Genomic DNA, 24,665 nt, shown 5'->3' with positions numbered 1-24,665 from the left:
TCTCAGGGTCATGAGTTCCACCCCAAGTTGGGCTCTGCACTGGGCATGGAGTTTGTTTGGGATTGGGTTTCTTTCTCTCCCTCTGCCCCTCTCTCCCATCTAACAAAAACAAAAACAAAACAAAAAAACCCGAGACTGAGGAATGGCAGCTCCAGCAAGAGGGCATATAGGGACACCAAGAGCAATAGCACAGCAGCATTTGTGAAATGTCAGCAAATGACAAGGAGGCTAGTAGGCGACACCCACTCCCCTAGGTTCTGCAAGCTGGCAGTGTATTTGTTATTTAAAAAATCAGGATGCCTGGGTTGCTCAGTCAGTTAAGTGTCCGATTCTTGATTTTGGCTCAGGTCATGATCTCGGGATTGTGGTACTGAGCTTCCCTCTAGGGCTCCCACTCAGCAGGGAGTCTCCTTGGGATTCTCCCTCTGCCTCTTTCCCCCACACAGTCACTGACTGTCTCTCTGAAATAAATAAATACATCTTTAAAAAAACTATAATTTAGGTAGAGTTTTTTTTTTTTTTTTAGATAAGCTGAAGAAAAGCTATATAACTTTTCATCAAACCAAAGAGGTGTAGAGTTTCTAAATAAAAGGGACCATCTGAAAGTAGTATTGTTTGAAATGACTACCTAATTTTGAGGATTCCAGTATTTATGAAAAATTTCATAATTTCTGATAAGTACTTGTAAATCATATTGGCATAATAATCTCCTTTAAGGAAGAATTTTAAAACTGGTCATGCACTGGAATTCTTGCAAAGCAGAGCCACCTGAATGCAATTACCCTGCCATGATAAAGTTCACAAACTTGTATGAGGGAATGCTCTATTTTTTATTATTTTTTTAAGTTTTATTTTAATTTAATCTCTACACCCAACATGGGGCTCCAACTTACAACCAACAACTTACATGACTGAGCCAGCCAGGAGCCCCTGAGGGAATGCTCTTTAAAAGGAGGAATTACAGGGGAACCTGGTGCCTCAGTCAGTTAAGTGTGCGACTCTTGGTTTTTGTTCAGGTCAGGATCTCAGGGTTGAGAGTTCGAGCCCCACATCACACTCTGCACTGGGTATGGAACCTGCTTAAGGTTCTCGCTCTCTCTCCTTCTGCCCCTCCCTCTCTCTCTCGCTTTCTGTCTCCCTCTGCCTCTCTCTCTCCCTTTGTCCCTCTGAATGAATAAATAAATAAAAAGAGAAATTACATAGTCTTAAAAGACATATTAATTTGCATAAAATAGCTTGTTCCGCTATAAAGCACCATTATAAACCACAGTGTTTTGTTCTGGTACTTAAATAACATTTTTGGAGTGAAAATTATCACTAAAGTAACACATGACCCCGACAACAACAAAAAAGAATTTTATTATATTAAAGAGTACTATATTAATTTGCCAAAGTTTTATCACTTAGGAAAGGTATTACCTTCCTTGAATTTGTACTATAAGACAGTATGCTATACCATGGGCTGGAAATGTACACTGGAAAAATAAAGTCATTACCAGGGAGGACAAAGAAAATCAAATATTAACAAATGTTTACTTCCATTAAAAAAATTTTGTCAAAAAACCACATTGTAGTAACTGTAGGAATCTTGTAATTAAAGACATAGCTTACAGTTTATTACAAAGAGGATGAATCCTGTACAAAAGAAAAGCAAACCACTCCTTTGCCAGATAATACTCCTAGTTATCTTAAAGAACTTCTGTAAAGAACCTTTAAAATCAAAGAGATGAGGGTGGAGATGGACGTGTAGCACATTCCGTTGTGTGGCTGCCCCTCACACCACAGGGAAGCCTAGTGGCGCCTCAGCACAAGGTCAGGACAGCACATGCTCCAGAATGCCCTGTCTAACCAGCTGCTCACACTTCCACCGGGGTAAAAAGTGCTGAGGGAAAGGGCGGGGAGAGGGAGGAAGAGAAAAAATTGGAAAAGAATTGAAAATTACATTTTGCATCATTAAAACAAACAACTGATCACCTATTTTTCAAGCAGCTGAGTAGCTAAACGTAAGTACATTTGTTATTTTAGTCAATTGAAATTGAAGCCACTTAAAACTCTACTGAATTCTGATTTTTATAAATAAATTTATAGTTTGCTTCAGTTAAACTTAACTGAAGACTTATGCATTCCAGCAGGAATTTTGTCATCTGCATTTTGGGATTTATGCACAGAAAACCCCAGGGTGGGATTCTGCACCAGTGGACCACAAGGGGACAACAGCTTGTTGGGAAGACCACTGAAAGGAGCTTCTTCTCAATTAAGCTTCTCTAGTATTGAGCCTCAACGTTTATTCTCATCATAACTACAGTAGCCTCTATCCTCCTGTATTTTTCAAGGATTAGAAGTATCTGTAATTTGCAGGGTGGGTGCTGTTCACACACTGCATGTAAAGACACTGGTACCCAGCTAAGGCTCATACTGTGTCCTTCCAAGAGAAAACCACTCTCATTCTGAGGCCAAAAAGATTCTCCCTGTCTGATTCCCCCAAAACATAGGGGCTTAAAATGGGAGCGTTTACTGAAGTCTGGGGTGGGAAAGTGCAGGCAGCAAGGCAGAAAAGTTTCCAATCTCACAGATGACCAAAGAAGTCTCAAAGAAAAGATAGACATTCTTGGGTAAAAACCCAAAACCCTATATTAGGAAGTTCACAGCAAATAATCTTCGAAAATAACTGCAGCATGAGGGATTATCACAATAGTTTAGGGAAGTGTGCCATGGTTCCATGGGCCTATGGGCCTTCCTCACCAGCTCACAGGCCTATCATGGGCCCTGAGACAGGGATTTACCTCCTGACCAGTCAGGAAGACACCGAGCTGTCTAATTTGTTAATGGATTTTTAAAATGCCTTAAGAATGTGAAATGTAAAAAAAGAGAAAATATATTTAGTTGTTCGTTTAAGTTATTCCAATTCCTACTACAAAGTGGAGGGGGGTTCTGATTTCTGGACACATAAACATGCTTGCTATATGGACAAGTATAAAGAAATCTATGGCAAAAAAAATGTTTTCCTATTATTGTTTTATATTATGTGGATGATCTACACCAAATTCTATAGAAAACTGGTTTTAGATGTGGTCAGATATTTTAGAAGTAGATAAATAGATAGTAAGTAAAAGACATATAAAATTGTCCTCTATTTTTATAATTGAGGGTGGGCAATACTGAGACAAGTTAAACATCTCAAGGGGAAGGCTTCTGCACGGTCTACAGAGAGTGACAACTATCTAGCACTGGAGCAGGAAGGGGTGGGGTAGGCTCAGCTGGTTTCCACCTGAGCCAGCCCCACCTGGGCACTATGGTGGAGAGATCAAAGAGCTTGAGAGAGAAATTCAAACACAGGATGACAGTGTTAGAGATGAAGTTTTCTCCTATCTTGCTTTATGAGGATAGCTTTGTTCTTGTGAATCACAACTTCCTGCTGGGTCTTCCAGAAATACAGATTTTGATGAGAGCACTTCATCATCTGCTTTCTATTCATTCTATCTACTTCCCAGAGGATACTTGGGAGGGAAATTTTTGCTCTCACAATCAAAGATTTTAGGATCCCTTGAAGAATCTCTTTAGGGGTGCCTGGGTGGCTCAGTGGGTTAAGCTTCTGCCTTTGGCTCAGGTCATGATCTCAGCATCCTTGGATCAAGTCCCGTATCAAGCTCTCTGCTCGGTGGACAGCCTGCTTCCCCCTCTCTCTGCCTGCCTCTCTGCCTACTTGTTCTCTCTCTCTGTGTGTGTCAAATAAATAAATAAAATCTTAAAAATATATATATATATAATAAAATAAAAATAAAAATAAACTTTTGATCGATATCACTATTTCTTTGCCAAAGAACTAGAATTTGAAAGGTGACCTACAAGCTGAAAATGAGCACTTAGCACCTTTTTTTCCCCCCAAAGATTTTATTTATTTATTTGACAGGCAGAGATCACAAGTAGGCAGAGAGGTAGGCAGAGAGAGAAAGGAGGAAGCAACCCACTGAGCCACCTAGGTGCCCTGAGCACTTAGCACCTTTTTAATAAATTCAAAGAGAGCTGTTAAATCCAACAACTTAATAAGCCCTTAATAAGAATAAGCCCACTTACCTAGAAAAAGGCCCATTGTGATAATTTCCCAGTAACATGCTTAGTGTTAAATATAAGCAATAACCTAGTAAATTAACCTTTTCTTGATATATGCAAGTCTTTATATTTAGAAACCAGGCAAAACAGTGTGTCTTATACTAAGCATAATGCTTATGATACACATGCTCATCACAAGGCAACATTTACTTTGCTACTGATTCTAACATTTGCATCGTTCAACACTCTCATAGGATTTAAAGTATCTCAACACGAGAAATACCTGACTATTTTTTTTTAACAGGACTGAAGTACCATCATCAACTTCAAATTCTCCATAGTCTTTTAGACACCGCACCTGAAAAAAACAAAAAACAAAAACCTTTTGTTTTATCTAAATTATGCTTAATATATAGTGACCATAAAGTAAATAGGGGTTATAAAAATACCCACCCAGTACAAATACTAGGCTTTCTGTCTGTTTCTTCTCTGTGTACCTGGGCCTAGGGCTCCTTACTGACAAGACAATTGTCCTGCTGGGATGGGGAGAATGGCAGGATCTCCACATGTATGTGTATGTCCATGCCAATAGCAAAGAAACCTAGGGAGCTGGTGAGGGAAGACAACATCACATATTGTGTTCCCTCTGCAAATCCTGAAAAATCAAAATACCTATCTACAAAGTAAAGAGAATGTTTTATTGATTCCAACTTGCCTCTTAACAGATTCTTCAATGAAATATCAGTATCTGAGAAAAGAACATAGGTAAGTCTCTACAATTTCTGTTTTAAAGGGATTCTTCCAATCTTCTTCAATATTCAGATTATTTCCCAGAAATATGTAGAAGTACACCATGAAATAAGAGATGCAGACTCACATCAGAAGAATCAAGAGAGGTTCTTTGTCAGGAGGTAGGAGGGGTGAGGCAGCCTTTTGATAACCACTTCTCTAACTGCAAGAAGATTACCAAGAGACTGCAGCTCTGTTTTCCTCTCCCATGAGAACCCAGGATAGGAGTTGGTGCTCCTGAGGTCTTACATTAGTATGAGTGAAGCCAACCCCACCAGCAAGTTCCAGTCTTCTACTTTTCCTAGATAATTTCATGCCCTATGATCCCTCTGAAATCTTTTTTTTTTTTTTAATATTTTATTTATTTATTTGACAGACTGAGATCACAAGTAGGCAGAGAGGCAAGCAGAGAGAGAGGGGGAAGCAGACTCCCTGCTGAACAGAGAGTCCAATGCGGGGCTCGATCCCAGGACCCTGGGATCATGACCTGAGCTGCAGGCAAAGGCTTTAACCCACTAAGCCACCCAGGTGCCCCATCCCTCTGAAATCTTAACATGACTTCCAAAGGTATTTTACTTAGTTCAAAAAACACCATTTAAGAAGAATCTCCTCCCCTGCCCCAACGCTACATTTTTGCTTCTTTAAATAGACTTATAGAGGCACCTGGGTGCCTCTTGGCACCCTTCCTCTTGGCAATCTACTGATAAAGAAAGTGGGTACTTTGTATATGTGCTGCCGAAGCGAGCACAGAAAGTGGGTACTTTGGTAGTTTCCCACAAACTAGATTTTGTTGTGGGTCCCTATGGGGTCACTTAACATGTTCCTCAGTCCCTGAATTTCCTATAAACTGAAGTTTTATCTAGAGGCTTGATCAGATCAGGTTTGATTTTCTGGCAAATGGTGTTACACACTTCCTCTTGCAAGACCTCATGAAGCATAAAATGTCTGGTTGTTCCTTTCTAGATGTTACGACTGATCAGTGGGTCTAGGTGTTACCTATACCCATCCGTAAACCTCATCATCATCTCCATTAACTTTTCACCTACTGGTTTTAGAAGCTATTTGCCTTTAAAGTAATTTAAAATAATTCCTGTTTGACTAATCTACCAACTTAAAACATAGGTTCATATGTTTCATTCTGCTTTCAAAATCTACGGGTTGGTCTTCCACTTTAGTTTTTTTAATAATATATAAAGCATATATATGGTTCCAAAGTTAACACTGTTAAAATATGTACATTCAGAAAATTTTAGCTATTCTATCCTATTCCCACCATCCCCCTAGAGGTAACATTTTTGGTTTGGATATATGTTTCTTTTTTAATGTTAAGTTAATATATATTCATATACTCCCTCTTCTTAGACAAACGTCAGCATAATCTATGCATTGAAGAAAAATCTATTTTATCTTAGTGGTTTTTTTTAAAAGATTTTACTTTTAACTAATCTCTACACCCATCATAGGCCTCAAATTCAAGATGAAGAGCATCATGCTCTACCGACTGAACCAGCCAGGCACACCAAGAAAAATCCATCTTAAAAGGTATACTTACCTCGATATATAGGCTTTTCGGAGGTTTCATATCCTGTGTGATGTCCAAACCTTCATCTCCTCCCAGTGACTTCATATAGATAGCAAGCGATTTTTTATAACGATTGAACCACTCCATCTGTAAATATAGTCATTTTACAAAGTTATAAAAAGAAAAACTTGCAGAAATTGTATATTTATCCTTTCATAAATAGCACATTTTCCCACATAGATCACTACTGACCATTCATTCATTTAAACTGCAAGTATTACGAATTGCCTGCTATGAACTGGTCTGGGGATTTAGGATGGATCATTTAACAAAGTGAAAATCTCTATGCTCACAGAAGTTACATTCTAGCATACTTAATCACAGACCTAAGAGACATTTGACCAGATAAAAACTCCATTTCAGAATTATAATCTCTCTAAACCCTGCATTGATAGTTTTTCTGGAAACCATTAAAACCCTGCTGAGAGGGTGCCTGGGTGGCTCAGTAGGTTAAGCCGCTGCCTTCGACTCAGGTCATGATCTCAAGGTCCTGGGATCGAGTCCCGCATCGGTCTCTCTGCTCAGCAGGGAGCCTGCTTCCCCCCCCCGCCTGCCTCCCTGCCTACTTGTGATCTCTCTCTGTCAAATAAATAAATAAAATCTTTAAAAAAACAACAAACAAAAAAACAAACCCTGCTGAGAAAAACAGCCAAGTGTCCATCAACTGATGAGTGAATAAGATACGTATATCCATACAATAGAATATTATTCAGCCATACCTCAGGATGGTACATGTTAGCACATGGATGAACCTTAAAAACATGCTAAGTGAAAGGCACAAAAGGCCACATACTTACTACATGATTCCACTTAAATGAAAAATCCGTAATACAAAAACCTATATAAAAAGTAGATTTGTAACCTCCAGGAGCTGGGAAAACAGGAGACAATGTAGATTAACTGATAATGGATACAGAGTTTCTTTTGGGGGTGATGAAAATGTTCTGGAATAAGATGGGTGATAACAGATAGTCTGAATATACAAAAAACCCCAAGTTGTATATTTTAAAGGGGTAAACTTTATGTTATATAAGTTACGTCTAAGTAAATTTGTTATTTTTTTCATTGTTGAGAGATATTTAAGACCTAAATATATGCAGGGATTACCACATACATGATTCAGTATTATATCAACTCACCTATAGATTCAATTCAATTTCAACCAAAATCTCCAAAAAAAAAGAAATAGGGGCACCTGGGTGGCTCAGTGGGTTAAAGCCTCTGCCTTCAGCTTGGGTCATGATCCCAGAGTCCTGGGATCGAGCCCTGCATCGGGCTCTCTGCTCCGTGGGGAGCCTGCTTCCTCCTCTCTCTCTGCCTGCCTCTCTGCCTACTTGTGATCTCTGTCTGTCAAATGAATAAATAAAATCTTAAAAAAAAAAAAAAAGAAAGAAAAAAAGAAAAGAAAAGAAATAGAACCTGACAAATTGAGTCTAAAATTTACACGGAAATGCAAAGGGCCAAAAAGAGTTGACACACCTGAAAAAGAACAAGATGGTAATACTTACTCAAGACTTACAATAAAGTTATAATAATTACAACAGTGTAGAACTGGTATAAGAACATATAGATTAAGAGAATAGAAGAGAAAGTCCCCTATCCCAAATCCTTAGATATACTGACACACAATTTATGACAAAAGTGGCACCACATGTAGAGCAATGGTGAAAAGACCTTTTCAATAAAGTGATATTGGATTATCTCACTATCCGTATTCAAAATTCAACATTATACACAGAAATCAATGCCAGTACTGTAGATCTCCTCGTGAAAGGTAAAACAATACAGCTCCTAAAAGATTCCATAGAAAAAGTCTTCATAATCCTTATAAGAAAGTGTGTGTGTGTGCGCGCACACGCCTGCCTGAGCCCTCAGGTTTAATAATGCACCTACATGACTCACAGAACTGTGGAAAAAGCTACAATTACAATCACAATTTTACCATAATGAAAGGGATAAGAAACACTAGCAGCAGAAGGAAGAGGCAAATGGTGAGGTCTGGCAAGGTACTACAGGGGCAAAGGGTAGGTCACCCCAATATGGGCCAATTTAGCAAGAAGTGTTTTGAGTTAAAAAGCAATTTAAACCCAGCAGATTCAGGAAAAGCTCTTTGGGGGGCCTGGGTTGCTTAGTCATTAAGCATCTGCCTTTGGTTTAGGTCATGATCCCGGGGTCCTGGGATAGAGGCCTGCATCAGGCTCCCTGCTCAGCGGTAAGTCTTCTTCTCTCCCCTACTCCCCCTGCTTGTGTTCCCTCTCTTGTTGTCTCTCTCTCTGTCAAATAATAAATAAACAAAAACCTTTAAAAAGAAAATGGAAAAGCTCTTTGCCTCTCTTACAACTGCCTTAAAAAATTTAGATTAACTATCTGCTCCAGGAAGAGAGTTCCCACCATAGACAACCACATTATTCTCTGAACAAGGTATGGTAGACAGGGAGGGAACTAGCAAAGCCTATTTGATAACAAAGCCTCTCTTTGTCTCATTGTTTCTGTGGGTGCACACTCCTCACCCCCTACCCCACCCATCCCCTCAAACATCTGTTTACCAAACATTTGCTGTTTTCCATTCTTCTGGAGGATTATATTCTTTCCCTTTCAAGTCCTAAACCCCTAATCCTTGAGGCTCCTGGCTGGTTCCACTGGTAGAACATATGACTCTTGATCCTCTTGATCTGAGAGTCTTGAGTTCAAGCCCCATGTTGGGCACAGAGCTTACTTAACAACAACAGAAAAGACATACATACCTCATTTTGCCTGCTTTTGGAATTTCCATGTCTATATGGATTCCCTGTATATATGAAATTTTATTTTTTCCTGTTTATCTGTCTCATGTTGGGACACCCAGGTGGGTCAGTCAGTTAAGTGCCCCACTCTTGACTTTGGCTCAGGTCATGATCTCAGGGTTGTGGGATCAAGCCCCACACTGGGCTCTGTGCTCAGCACAAAGTCTGCTTGAGATTTTCTCCCTCTCCCACTGCCTCTCCTCTGGCTTGTGCATACCCTCTCTCTCTGATGAATAATAAACACAATCTTAAAACAAAAAATCTAGCTCATGTCAATTCGATTCTTATTCTGGTTAAAAGGACCTTAAGGGGACAGGACATTCTTGCTCCCTGACAGTAAACAAACATGAAGCTTCTAGTGTCCTTTCCCTATGGAATCATGACACACTGCCCTTCTGGCACAATATGTAACAATACACAAAAAGTACTGTCAATTGGGGAGGCTCACACTTTGGTGTCCAGAATTTTTACTGGGGTTTTATCACACAGGCACCATTGTTTAAAACACCATCCATGTGACTGAGTTCCATCTCTATCTCCACTCTCCTCTCTGGAAGTTTGACTGGAATCAAGATATTCAAAGCTCTAAACCTAAGGAGATAGCAGGACCCCTCAAATTTGTAACCAGTTAGTCAGAAAGAAGCCCTGGAAACCCCCAAACCTGTGGGTGGGGAAGTTTGGTCTAACTCTAATAGTGTCAGAAGTCACTTCAAGCCTAGAATAGGTAAGTACTACCACCCTCATTGTGTAAACGAGGGCATTTAGACATAGAGAGAGAACTCAAGTCACTTACCAAAGATTAGACAGTGGCAGAAACAACATTCTGAACCCAAGTTTACTTGACTCTAATCCTGTGTCCTTAAATATTGGGCTAGCTCTGGGCCTTAGTGACGGGACAAATGAAGAGTTTTGTTAAGGTATTCATGTTGAATAAGAAAGTACACACACACACTCTCTCTCTTTATGGAAAATCCCTAAATAATGATGCCATTTCTTTAATCCTATAAATGGATCACTAATAAGTAACATAATGGAACCCTTAATCTTGTTAATCTGAGAGGTTTCCACATAGCATTTAGAATTACTCCTATCATTCTCATCATACTATATACTAAGTAAATACAGACCAAAAACTGCTGAAAAACAGATTTTAAAGAGAAATACCATTATAGAAAAATACTATGCTATACTCTACTATACAAATACTATTACAGAACAATGCCACAACCACAATTTTCCAGAATCAGAAACGTGAACAACAGTACTAGCTTACTTCTTCAGCAGACATGTGAAATCGTAAGGCATTGGGCAGGACGCTGCCATACTCCCACCTGAGTGCTCTGATCCGAAGCAATCGGTCATACCTAGGACAGAAAGAAGGTACGAGATCGCATGACTATAAGAAGATACCTTGGGAATGACAGGGAGACATAAATATGGGCTGGATGGGTGCAGTGAAGAGTTCTTTTTTTCTCTAGGTTTGAGAATGGTGCCATGGTCATGGGAGAAAAGGCCCCAAAGGTCCTTATTTCTTAGAGTATTCAGTGGTAAAAGCCCATCAGTTTCTAGAATAGTATTAATACAGGCAAATAAAACAAGATGAAGCAAATATGGGAAAATATAAAACACTGTTAAACCTATATGATGTCTCCATGGGGGTTCATAGTATTATTCTCTCTAGTTTTATGAATACTGCAATTTTTCACAATGAAAAAATTTAATGGAAGAAAGAAAAGTATTTAGAATGCTTATACAGGAAAAACAAATCTAAGAATGTCTGTTATCCATTTGAAATGGTTAATTAGGAAACCACATGGGAAGCCCTCCATTTATTCCCTGCACCACAAGCAAAAACTGAGAAACTTACAGGTATGCTACAGCACAGCGTCGATTTCTTAACAAAGAACAGTGTCGAAACTTGATGGTTGATATCAAATCACTTTGTCCACCCGACTTTACTTCATTCCTGGTAAGAACATTTAAAAAAGAAAAGAACAAATATACATATTTCAGCATAAGGAAAAATTTCAAAGCCAACTAACAACTGACCTCCACGTTTGTTTTTATCTATTTATAATTAGCGATTAATCTAAACAAATAGTACTTGCCTCCACATAAGAGCTTTAATTGGTATGCTAAAAGACAAAAAAGCCAAAAGTAAACTAATTTACCTAAAATCATGCTATCAGCATTTCATTTAAGTATTTAAGTATTCACTTAAGTGTTTAAGTATTTAAGTATTTCACTTAAGTATTTAAGTATTAAGTATTCATTGGTATTTTGCATTTTTGCACACTGATTAATCTTCATTATTTTCAAAAGACACCCATTGTGTTTACTCACTTTTTAGAATTCTTTTACCATGCTGGAGTTAACATCATGGTTAACAAGATTATGATCTTATATCATATTTTTATTTTAAATAGGACTACTCTTTTAATGGTTTTTCCAAATCTTTGCAATAAAGTAAGTTAAAATGGTAGTAAAAATGATCCTTCATTTATCCCACAAATATTTATTGATCTTCAACATGTATGTGTCCTATATTGCAGTGTTGTTCACACAGAGAGGGAAAAATTTTGGTTTTACCCTACAAAATGTACATCTCCTTAGATATTAGATAAATATCATATTTAAAAACCAGATGTATGGGGCGCCTGGGTGGCTCAGTGGGTTAAAGCCTCTGCCTTTGGCTCAGGTCATGATCCTAGGGTCCTGGAATCGAGCCCTGCATCGGGCTCTCTGCTCAGCGGGGAGACTGCTTTCCCCATTCTGCCTGCCTGCCTCTCTGCCTACTTGTGAGCTCTCTCTGTCAAATAAATAAAATCTTTAAAAACAAACAAACAAAAAACCACAAACCAGATGTATAATTAATGGACACAGAGTTTCAGTATTACAGGATAAAAGATTATGATGATGGATGGTGGTGATAGCTGTGTAACATTATGCACATATTTACTACCACTGCACTGTACACTTAAAATGGTTGAGATGGCAAATTTTACGTTATTTATATTTTACCATAATAAAAATGATGGAAAAAAACAAATCAAAGACAATGTACAGACTGAGTAAGAATCTACTTTGGAGTTTTAAAAGGAACTGGATAGGAGTGCCTGGGTGGCTCAGTGGGTTAAAGCCTCTGCCTTTGGCTCTAGTCATGATCTCAGGGTCCTGGGATTGAGCCCCGCATCAGGCTCCCTGCTCAGCTGGGAGCCTGCTTCCCCTGTCTTCCCCTCTGCCTGCCTCTCTGCCTACTTGTGATCTCTGTCTGTCAAATAAATAAATAAAATCTTAAAATAAATAAATGAATAAATAAATAAATAAAAATAAAAGGAACTGGACAGATACAAAAAGGGATTCCTTCCTGTAGTGCCTGTTCCAGGCCCTGAAAATAGAGGGAAATATCTATGTCCCTGTCCTATCCTGTCTTCTACATCTGCTCTGTACATTTCTGTCACTCTCTGAAAGTCAGATTCATCCTCCAGGTTGTTTACAGTGTGCTCTGGATTATAAAGAAACAGTATAAATAAAATATACCCAAGGTAATACCAGAGTATTTCATTAAGTACATAATAACTTCCTAAAAAAATTTACTTTTACACGAGTAATTAAAAAGGAATAGACTTCTGACAAAAATTTTTTAACAGAAACTAATAATAGTGACTGATCCCTACACCCCACCAAGAAAGAAACTAGGAGGGTGGGGCACATAATTTTGGATCACAAATTTGCAAATGGTACAAATACAGCAAATACAGGAAAATCATTCCCTTACTGGACTAAGGCCTGTCAGGCCACCTCCTAAATAAATATGTCTTTAACCTTTTCACTTTCTACTTAGTCCAGGTCACCTCTGCTCTCACCTGGATGGCCAGCATGCCTCCCTCTTCTCTTGGTCCCCTTGTCTATTGTCCAGAGTAGCTATGGTGATCTTTTAAAACATAACCATGCCACCATCTTAAAATTGTGTTACCCTTTGCCTGCTTGCTGAGCTTCAGCCACACTGGTCTTCTTTAACTATCACTGTCCTGAGCACCCCACCCTCCTTCACAACTCAGGACCTTTGCATATACTGCCCCCTCGACCTAGGACACTCTCTGCCCCCAGTCATTGCCTCACTGAAACTGGCTTCTCCTTTAGATCTCAGCTGAAAAGTTTCTTCCTTGGAGAGAACTTCCCTGATACCTCAATCTAAGTCTGCCTTTAATTGATTATTTTCTCTCCCAGAACTGTTGTTTTCCTTCATGGCATGTATCCCAATTCGGCATATCTGTATTTATTTGTTATCTATCTTCTGCATTATTAGACTGAGGGCTATGGGAACAGACATCTTTATTGTGTTGTTTACAGCTGAAATACCAGAGCCACCTATCAGCACATAATCATTTAGTACATATTTGTTACATGAATTACTGAATGAACAAAGTGCTTGGGAACTTGAGTTTGGGACTTTATATTTGCCTTATACTTACTGTAAACCTGCTATGGTTCTTTCCTTCATTCCACCTGAGAAGATTTTTCTGTATCTCTCCTTAAACAACCCAGTTGGAAAATGCTCCCACTGTTCATGTGCTCCACAGATCTTACCAGCATGTTACTGATTTCTATGCCCAAGTAACTGATCAAAACACTATACCTAATAAGGCCAAAAATGAAATGTCAGGTCACAGACGGACATCTGTTGATTGACATCTGTTGGTTGAGATCTGGATAAATCACCTCTGATCCCAGAGCTGGTACTCCTTGTATCTTACTCTTCACCAAATCACAAGAACTTACGAAGTTTGTCACACAGCCCAAATGCTCCACTGTGCCACCACCATGCTCAGCTCTAAATGTTCTCTAAACCCAGAGCTCTTTTACACACCAGGCTGTAGCGTTCTATAGCACTGGTTCTAGGCAAACTTTGCTAAAGCTGCTGGAAATCACTGCAGCTCCTATTAAGTTTACAAATTGCCTGTTACCCATTTAAGGCACCAAGGCAGCTATTAGTGAAAATGAGCAGTGGAAACTCTAGATTTAACTTTGTTAGAATTTTTATTTGCTGCTGTCTCATTTCTTTTAAATTCACTCTAATACCCTGTCATATGATTCAAATAAATATTTACTGAGCATCTGCTATGTACCATGCACTATTTGAATCCCCATAAATTTAGGGTGATCAACACAAATCCCCTCAGTCCTATATAGCTACAGTATGATCAGGCTCACAGAGAATTTAAAAAAAAAATCATATCTAAAAACTGATGGAACATTATCTTACTTCAGTATCATATTTTTTAAGTTGTTTTAAAATATCAATCTCATCAGGGGTGTGTGGATGGCTCAGTTGGTTGGGTGTCTGCCTTTGGCTGGGGTTATAATCTTGAGGTCCTGGGACTGAGCCCCATATTGGGCTGCTGCAGCTCACTGAGAAGCCTGCTTCTCCCTCTCCCTCTCCTCCTTCCCCCTGCTTGTGCTCTCAAATAAATAAAAACTCTTTAAAAAGACATCTATCTGTCAAAACTTACACATCAGACTGGTTTTGTTCATATAAAGCTTTCATCTCCTCCAGAACTTGCCTGAGTCCATCCTCCTAGAATATATAAAATGATATTGATACACATCTATTAATTCCTCCACCAAGTCCATAGCAATGTTTGATCTACTGTTTATCTTTGATTTTGATATCTTATCAAAAAGCAATACCTATGAGAATGGATGTAACAAGTGTTGGTGAGGATAAGGAGAAATTGGAACACTCATACATTGTAGACAGGAATATAAAATGATGCAGCCCTATGAAAAACATTCTGATGGTTCCTCAAAAATTTAACATAGGGGCATTTGGGTGGCTCAGTGGGTTAAAGCCTCTGCCTTCAGCTCAGGTCATGATCCCAGCGTCCTGGTCCTGGGATCAAGCCCCACATCCGGCTCTCTGTTCAGCAGGGAGCCTGCTTCTCTTCCTTTCTCTCTGCCTGCCTCTGCCTACTTGTGATCTCTGTCTGTCAAATAAATAAATAAAATCTTAAAAAAAAAAAAAATTTAACATAGAATTATATTATCTAGCAATTCCACTCTTAGGTATAATACTCAAGAAACTTGAAAACATGTTCATTCAAAAACTTTGTACATAAATTTTCAGAGCACCATTATTTATGGCAGCCCAAAGTAAAAACACCCAAATATCTATCATCAAATATCATTTATTAGATGAACTAATAAATCAAATATGGTATATCTACTCAATGGAATATTATTTGGACATAAGAAGGAACATGCACTGAACTTTCGGAACATTATCCTAAGTGAAATAAGCCAGACATAAAATGTTAAATATTGTGTGATTCCACTTACCTGAAATATCTAAAATAATAGGCAAATTCCTAGGGATTAGATTAGAGGTTACTTGGGGCTGAGGGAAGAGGGAAATGGGGAGCTATTGCTTAATGGTTACAAAGTTTCTGTCACAGTTGATGAAAAAGTTTTGGACAGAGGAGTGATGGTTGTACAATGATGTGAATGTAATTGATGGCACTGATGTACACTTAAAATTGCTGAAAATGGCAGATTTTATGTTGTATATATATTCTACCACAGTAAAAAATAGAGAAAAAAGGGGTGCCTGGGTGGCTCAGTGGGTTAAAGCCTCTGCCTTCGGCTCAGGTCATGATCTCAGGGTCCTGGGATCGAGCCCTGCATCCGGCTCTCTGCTCAGCGGGGAGCCTGCTTCCTCCTCTCTCTCTCTCCCTGCCTCTCTGCCTACCTGTGATCTCCCTCTCTCTCTGTCAAATAAATAAATAAATAAAAATAGAGAAAAAAAGCAATAAAAAGGAATGAATTACCGACAACTTATGCAATCAACATAACTGATTAAAGAAACTCTTAAATACACTGTAGTAAGCAAAAGTAGTCAGATACCAAGGAGTATATACTGTATGATTCCTGCTGGCCCTTTACAGAAAAAGTATGCAACTCCTAGCACATTGAATCCAGAAACCTCTCCCCACCAAAAAAGACAATTATCTGTAGCCATGGAAAGTCTATCAGTGGTTGCCACAGCTGCAGATAGTAGGTAGCTACAAAAGGGGAAAAGGGAACCCTTGGGGTGACAGAAATCTTGACTGTGGCACTGGTTATAAAGATGTATACATTTGGGCGCCTGGGTGGCTCAGTGGGTTAAGCCGCTGCCTTCGGCTCAGGTCATGATCTCAGGGTCCTGGGATAGAGTCCCACATTGGGCTCTCTGCCCAGCAGGGGGCCTGCTTCTATCTCTCTCTCTCTCTCTCTCTCTCTCTCTCTGCCTGCCTCTCCATCTACTTGTGATCTCTGTCAAATAAATAAATATAAGTAAATAAATAATGAAAACAGATCTTAAAATTTAAAAAATTACTACAAGGGTAGTAATAATGCCTTCTGCTCAGGTCATGATCCCAGGGTCCTGGGATTGAGTCCCACATTGGGCTTCTTGCTCAGTGGGGAATCTGCTTCTCTCTCTCCTTCTGCCCCTCTCCCTGCTTATGTACTCTCTTTCTCAAATAAATAATAAAATCTTTTTTTAAACATTTTTTTAAGATTTTATTTATTTATTTATCAGATCATGACCTGAGCTGAAGGCAAAGGCTTAACCCACTGAGCCACCCAGGTGCCTCTAAAAGATTTTATTTATTTATTTGACAGAGAGAGAGATCACAAGTAGGCAGAGAGAGAGGGAGAAGCAGGCTCCCCACTGAGCAGAGCCGGATGTGAGGCTTGATCCCAGGACCCTGGATCGTGACCTGAGCTGAAGGCAGAGGCTTAACCCACTGAGCCACCCAGGAACCCCTAAATAATAACATCTTAAAAAAAAAAAGATTACTAGAAAAAATGAACACTTTTGGTTTGCAACAAGAGAAGGACCAAAGGAGTTTCTCTACTTTCCACCTTGGGGCAAACTTGTAAAAAATTTTCCTTTGGAAGAATAAAATTATTAAAATTCTAAAATTCATAAATATTACACAGTAGGTCTTTCAGCAATCCAAAGATAAGTGACCCAGCTACTTTTAAGACCAAAATGTATGCAGTAGCAAAAACATTTTGGGACTATTGGTATAACTACAAAATCAAGAAGTTAATCCTCTTCAAACATAAGAAAATATATAATTCCTAATTAAAAAAAACGTTAAGCATGATTTCTATCTTCCCTTTGCTCAAGTAGTTAAAAAGAGGTCATGGAAAAGTCTGATCTATTAGAATTCAGTTCAGTATTCCTTTTATCAGCAAATAATATTTTAAGAAATAGCTAAAACTCCTGGATGAGTAATAGATCTACAGGCATAAAAAAGATACATGTGAGGGGCCCTTGGGTGGCTCAGTGGGTTAAGCCTCTGCCTTCCGCTTGGGATATGGTCTCAGGGTCCTGGAATCGAGCCCAGCATTGGGCTCTCTGCTAGGCGGGGAGCCTGCTTCCCCCCCACTCTCCATGTGCCTGCCTCTCTGCCTACTTGTGATCTCTGTCAAACAAATAAATAAAATCTTAAAAAAAAAAAAAAGACATGTGAAATTTTATAAAAATACACACATGTGGGGCACCTGGGTGGTTCAGTCAGTTAAGCATCTGCCTTCAGCTCAGGTCATGACCCTGGGAGTCCTGGGACTGACTCCCACTTTGGGTTTCCCATTCAGCAGGGAGTCTGCTTCTCCCTTACTCTCTGCCCTGCTCCCTGTTTGTATTTTATCTCTCAAATAAATAAAATCTTAAAAAAAAATAAAATACACACATGCTGGGACCCCTAGGTGGCTCAGGTGGTTAAATGTCTGCCTTTGGCTCAGGTCATGATTCCAGGATCCTGGGATCGAGCCCTAGGAGGGGCTCCCTGTTCAATGGGGAATCTGCTTCTCTCTCTTCCTTTGCCTCTGCCCCTACCTTCTGCTTGTGTTCTCTCTCAAATAAATGAATAAAATCTTAAATAAATAAAAATACATACATGCTTTCAGATTTAGATTTATCTATAGTAAAAATTCCCACCTCAGGCTGGGAGCCCAAGATAATTTTCCTAAAAACTCACTTAAATTATTACCAGTTCTGCATATAGAAAGTGGACAATTATTTCAATTTGCTGAATACAGCATCTAACCTTGAGAGATCCTGGAATGAATAAGGCAGAGTCCTGCTCTAGACCTACTGACTATCATCTTCCTGGGAGGAATGATTCTTGGAAGTTCCTGTGGGCCACGGGTCTACAGGAACAATCAGACCAATCAGATGGATTGGCCTGTCCCTGCTTGGCTATGTCAAGGAGTGGCCAATCTCCTCAAGCTGAGTCTTCCAGGCTGCTGAGTAACTTGGCTAGCAGGTGGGTTTGTCAGCAGAAGGTGCACATGCAGCAAAACTGCAAAAGGTGCCCTGCCAAACTAAGACCTAGAAAAAGGAGTGATTTTATAAGTTTTAAGTTCCTTCCCTGGACACCCCCCAAAAGTGGTAACTTAAAATTTGAGTGAAACAGGTTGCTGGATGGACTCAAGGTCTGCAGAGCCAGTCGCAAGGCTGTTGTGGCCAGTTCCTGTTGGACAAGTGTCGCTTTGAGGTTGTCTCCTCATATGCCTAGTTATCTAAATGCAGCATGGAGTCCTATTTTAGAGCCTGCACCCCTTGGCATTCCAGCATCTCTGAACTTCCCACCATTGTCTCCTAACTTTTTAAATGAAGTAACTGTCCTTGAAGAACAACAATTATATATTTTCTTATGTTTGAAGAGGTTTAAGACCGGAATCTAGGAAACCTGTGTTCAAGGTGAGGTTCTGCGCCAATATGTTGTAAGTTTGCACAAATCCCTGAACTTGATCTATAATTTCTTTTTTTTTTTTTAAGGATTTTTTTTAAAGGAGTGATCATAACCGCCCATAACATCTCCCTGCCACTGTTCTTTCTCATCTCCAATTTGTTCCACGTAGTGCTGCCATCATTACCCTCAATAGATAAAAAACTGCCCTATCACTCCCTTGTTTAGAATCCTTTACCAGCTTCCAAATGCCTTATACGTTAATACCCAATTCTCCTAGGTCTAGAACCCACCTATGTAGCCTCTGCACACACATTAGTCCCTCCCTTCCTATGTGACCATTAATCTCTGCAAGGCTGTATCCTTCAGCGGCAATGCCTATCTTCCTTCTTGGAGTAGGGACCTTATCCTTCCAGGTGTGGCCCAAATGCCCCCTCCTCTATTCCAGTTCATATCAACATTTCTCCTTATGCTCCTGTGTATGCCTCTCTTGTGTCCTCACACTGCATTCTAATACTCCTTTTTTTACCCCTCTTCCAGCAGAACATGCCCTGACATTCACACAGCGGCTGCTCTATGCTAGGTAAAGTAGTCAAGTATAGAACTTACAGTGCAGGTCTGAAGCCAGACTGCCAGGATTTAAATCCTAGTTTCACTTCTTACTGTAGCCAAGATACTTAATCTTCCTAAGCCTCTGTATACGTGGCTAGAAGAAATGGTTTAAATCTCAAAGCGTTCTTATGAGAACAGCAGATAACACAGACCACATATTTAGCATTCTTTTGGGGTAGTAACAGAAAATTAAGAATAATGGTAATAAATAGTAGTGAGTAAAGGACAGGTGGGGCTAGGTAGGGAGAGAGAGGTAGGGGGCTATGGGGTCAGGCTCATAAAAATCCCCAAATTGCGGAGGTGTAAGGAAACCAGAGACAAGGGAACAAACCAGACCATCCTGTCCTAGGTGTCAGAGCTGGGGTCTTGTTGTAACACGGAAAATTAACAGCAAACAGTCACTTTGCTGCTCCTTGAGTGTCAGGCACTGTCCAGAGGACCTACACATATACATCCCACTCCGAGGGCCCTCACTACAGGAAGAACTGAGCCCTATTATTATGCTCTTTCTCATTTTTGCAGAAGCGGACAGCCACAGAAAGCCGGAGTACTGCTCCAACCTCACACCACGGAGCCCGAATCCCCGCCTGGCTCTACAGGCCTATCTTCTTCTGCCTTAGCGTTCAACAAAAGCTAGATGGTTACCGGGCAGCCAAGATACGCTTGGTCAAGCAAAGGAACCAGCAGTAACGCTGTATGTAGGAAACACTGAAGGCAATAAGAAATTCACCAAATCGCTGCGTAATATAAACATGAATGCTCTTTTTCCTGCTATGTTTCGTTTTTCAGTGTTTCAAAATTTTTGTTCCCTACTTTGGAGCTGACACGGTGAGAAAGCCCACGCTCGGAGGAGACGCAGGTTAGACCCACAGGGTCGCCCACCCTCCGCCCGCCCGCGCGCCCGCCGCTCTCCCAGGCCCCGCGCCTTCAGCCAGACCAGCCCGGTTGACCCCGTCCTCCCTCACATTGAAGGCGGGCAGCTGCCCTTCCGGCGCGCGATGCAGCTCGCGGACCAGCTCCACGGCCTTTTCGCAGAACATATCGTCCGCGCCCGGGTCCCGAGGCTTTGTCAACCGCCGGCTCTCACGCCAAACGGTCGCCGGGTTCACGCACACCGCTCTGGGGATCGGGTGGTTTCCAGTCCCACAGAGGCAGGTACTCGCCTCCGCCTCCGGTTCGCTCTTTGGCGCCAAACACGCCCAGCCAATAGAAACGCGCTCCACGGCCTCGTGGCCTACGGCGGCGGCCAAAGGACAATTGCCTCCGCTGCGCAGCCGCACTATAAGAAAGGTGAAAGCTGAGGATGATTTCGCGGGCGCATCCTTCCCTAGGGAAACCCATGCAGCTGCGGGAGTCAGCGGGATTGGGTTCCGGCCTGTAAACTGAGCAAAGGCTCTCTTTTGAAGCTCAGTTCGCGATATATACGTATCTCGCAACATCTTTTTTTAAAATTAGGTCGAGTCATTTTCATTTAGGTTCAACGGGGTTCTACTTTGAGATTGAGAAGGAATGCTCAGAAACTTGGTGTGCATTAATACAATGACGCAGCATTTCGTTTTCGTTGTGCAGTGTGAGCTTTTGTTTGCTCAAAAGGGAAACCAACTTTTATTGGGTATCTGCTTTGTGGTAGGGAGTGTGACATATGTAGCATTTAATTCTCATGATTAACCCTAAGGTAGCTTTTAAAAGACCCTTGGTACTGATTAGAAAGCAAAATAATTTTTTTTTTTTTAAGTTGACTCCATAGCCAACTTGAGGCTTGAATTCAGTACCCTGAGATTAAGAGTTGCGGGTTGTCAGGACTGAATCAGCCAGGCGCCCCAACAACTGAATAGATAACCCACCAAGTTTACTCAGCTTCTAAAGTGACAGACTTTGTATTTAAGCTCTGAACCCCACAAAATCACCTTTGATTTTAAAGGAGTCATTTAAAAACATTTGGGAAATAGTTTTAATCAGGAAGCCTACAAAGGGGGAAAATACCCAGATTAACATCAATTCACACAGCCATAATCTTACCTACATGATTATGGAAATTTTCATAATCATATAGAATCAGAGATGAAAATTAATGCTGTAGAGACAACTTGTTTTATTTGGTTACCTTTAAAAAAGCAAAACTTTTTAAAAAAGGCAATATTACTGGATTCATTCTAGGTAACCCTAGAAACTATGGTCCTCTTTTGCAAATAAAGATACAACAGATATGTAATCTGAAGAATGAGCATGGGAATGGACTACAAAGCCTTTGAATCTTTAAGCTAATTGACATTTCCTTTTCAGCTCTACAGTCAGGGATAATTTAGCTAAGTTTTATTAAAAACAAGATCCATAGTGGTCGGTGCTACAAGACTGTATTCCAACAATCACCAGTATCCACCTTTCTTTGTCATAAACCTTTTAAATTTCAGATCCTTGGCCTGAGATTCATTTCCTCACCAGTACAATGGGGGCAACAGTACACACTTCAGAAGGGTGGTGGTGATTCATTACTCCTTCAGCAAATATTTATGAAGTTCCTACTATATTCTGTGCATTGTTCTAGATACTGAAGATAAAGTAGTGAACAAAGTCCTTGTTCTCAGAGACTATGTTCCAGTGTGGGATACAGATATACCAATGATAAATATATTCGTGAAAAATGCTCAGGAGAATAAACCAAGGCAGGTAAAAAGAGTGATGATGAGAGGACCTGAGGGTTTTCTTAGTGTTCAGATAAAGCACAGACCTGCAGTGGGGAGCGAATAATCCATGTGGAGATGGGGCCATAGAATGGGCAGAGAATTAGCAGCAGGAGGAATGCAAGTGCAAAGACCCCAAGGAGGGGGATGTATGACTCACACACATGCCACCCACACCTCTCCTTGAGACCCCAGCTTCAGCAAGGAGGCAGTGACACTGGAGCAGAGTAAGGGAGGGAGACCTTGGTGGCTGAGATCAGAGTGAGGGCTGGAGACCCTTTCACAAGCTTTCTGTTTTATCTTCAGTGAGATGGGAAACCATACAGTTATTTTAAGCAAACAAATGACAGGACTGGACCTACATCTTTAAAAAGAACTTTGTGACAGGTGAGTTAAGTAGACAAAAGTTGGCAAAAGTGGAGGTAGGAGACCACTTACACTAGTAAAATAATCCAAATGAGAGAGGATGACAGCTTGGGCCAGAGTGCGGATGGAGGAGGTAGTCAGAAATGGTGGCATCCTGGATAGATTTTGAAAGGAGTGGTAATACAGATAGACATAAGAAGGGAGGATTCAAGGATGATCCCAGGGTTCTGACCCAAAGAAATAGAAGTATAGTATTGCCATTCCTGAGGTGAAGAAGGTTACACATGGAGTTTGGGATGGGAAAAGAATTGGGAGCTCAGCTTTGAACATAGTAACTTTAGGTGCCTACAGGATATCAGAGTGGATGAGTAGACCATTAGATAGAAGACCCTGGAGTTCAAGGAAGGGGTACAAGATACAAATGTGGGTGTCACCAGCATAGGATGGTATTTAAAGACCATACAGAAAGTCAATGTGGAATATCAGGAAGCAAGAATTTCCTGTTCCCTTCTAGGACCTTCTAGTTGTACTAAGAATCAGATTGATATGAAATAGATTAATAGGAGAAAACCAAATTTAGTTTCCTACATACAGGGAATCCACACTGACATGGAAATTCCAAAGATAGTCAGGCAAAATAAGGTATCTGTATATTATCCTGAACTAAGGAGAATCAGATAGGGGTCTGGGACTTTGAAGGGAAAGAATGTAAGTCACAGGGCAATAAAAAGAGCAAATGTTTGGTAATTAGATACTTGCCTTGCCATATAGATGGGTCACTCAGGTAAAATTTATTTCCGGTAATAAATTATTCTGGGAAAACCCCCCAATTTAGATTCTTCTATATAGTCAAGGGAGGGGCAAAAAGTTTCATCCACAGGGAGGAAGTCTATAGGGTCTTAATTGCCTTTAGCTCAAAATAATCCTCAAACCAAAGTGGCCCACCTTGGAGCAGCCTGGCCCTTGGCCCCTACAGGACCAAGAGCTGAGGACTGTATGGGCAAGGCCTAATGCCAGCCAGACTCAATAACCCTCACATTTCTCTTCTCAACAGCCCTCCCTTGTTTTTGTTTTTTTTTTTCCTATTAAAGAGGATTTTGTGAGTGATAGGGTCAAATTTTTTTTTTTAAATTCAGTTTCTGGATTCCTAATCCCAGTATGTGCTAGTATAACAGTTTAAAGAATTCACAATTTAAATTCTAAAAGAGTATTTGGTGATATCCACCCAAATATGAATGCTGGTTGGGATATTTTTATAACACAATTAATGAAATTCTTTCACAATTTAAGTATCATTACAAAGCTAATAGAAGGAGCTACTAATTTCTCCTTTTCTTTTTTTTTTTAATCTTTGACAGATAAAGGTCACAAGGAGGCAGGGAGGCAGGCAAGAGAGAGGAGGAAGCAGGCTCCCCGCTGAGCAGAGAGCCCAATGCTGGGCTTGATCCCAGGACCCTGGGATCATGACCTGAGCTGAAAGCAGAGGCTTAACCCACTGAGCCACTTAGGCGCCCCTGAATTAGTTCTTAACTTGGGTTTCACAAGTGTAAATTTATCTTTGAAACATATTTTTTCCACTTTTTTTTTTTTTAAGATTCTTTAAGTAATCTCTACTCCCAACCTGGTCAAGAGTCTCCTGCTCGAGCTACTAATTATTTTACAAAAATCTAAAATCAAATAGACTTAAGAAGTATATTGTTTAATGAGTACAGTTTTCATACGTTCAGCCCTAAACTTAAAAATTAAATTACCTATATGTTTGTGTTTAAAAAAAGAAAAGCACCTGAAAGCATATTTTTTAAAAAGTAAAATCTTGTGGGAAAATAGTTATAAATCATGAAAATGGTGACTTGTTACCTTTTGCTTTTTGTTCTCATAAATCATTATAGAAACGTTTCCGAGGGATTCGTTCACGTTGGGTTTCCAGCATTAGGGAAAAACCAGTCTGGGGCGGGAGAGGAAGGAGCCAGCTCTCCTCTGCGGCTCTTGCTCTTTGGGTGCTTTCTGGCCGTGTTCCTTCCACATTTGGGCCACTGATCTGGGGCAGGACCGAGTGCAA

At 40.2% G+C, this 24,665-nt stretch overlaps 1 protein-coding gene across 2 annotated transcripts; it reads right to left on the bottom strand.

The window, feature by feature from the left end:
- Positions 1 to 1,340: 1,340 nt before the first annotated feature.
- On the bottom strand, positions 1,341 to 24,665 carry GINS1 (GINS complex subunit 1). 2 transcript variants are annotated; one of them, XM_044263829.1, is made up of 7 exons: positions 24,464 to 24,665; positions 14,718 to 14,782; positions 11,072 to 11,170; positions 10,478 to 10,568; positions 6,392 to 6,508; positions 4,334 to 4,408; positions 1,341 to 1,882 (listed from the first exon to the last, which is right to left on the bottom strand). In XM_044263829.1, the coding sequence occupies exons 1-7, from the start codon at positions 24,488 to 24,490 to the stop codon at positions 1,814 to 1,816; spliced, it is 543 nt and encodes a 180-aa protein (XP_044119764.1). In that variant the 5' UTR covers positions 24,491 to 24,665; the 3' UTR covers positions 1,341 to 1,813. The 2 variants fall into 2 exon arrangements, with proteins under 2 accessions (XP_044119764.1, XP_044119763.1); XM_044263828.1 differs by lacking the exon at positions 24,464 to 24,665 and adding an exon at positions 20,525 to 20,739.

Source organism: Neovison vison, chromosome 8, assembly GCF_020171115.1.
Source record: "Neovison vison isolate M4711 chromosome 8, ASM_NN_V1, whole genome shotgun sequence".
NCBI lineage: Eukaryota > Metazoa > Chordata > Mammalia > Carnivora > Mustelidae > Neogale > Neogale vison.
Note: the sequence above shows the minus strand (reverse complement) of the source record. Positions and strands in the feature narration are given on the sequence as shown.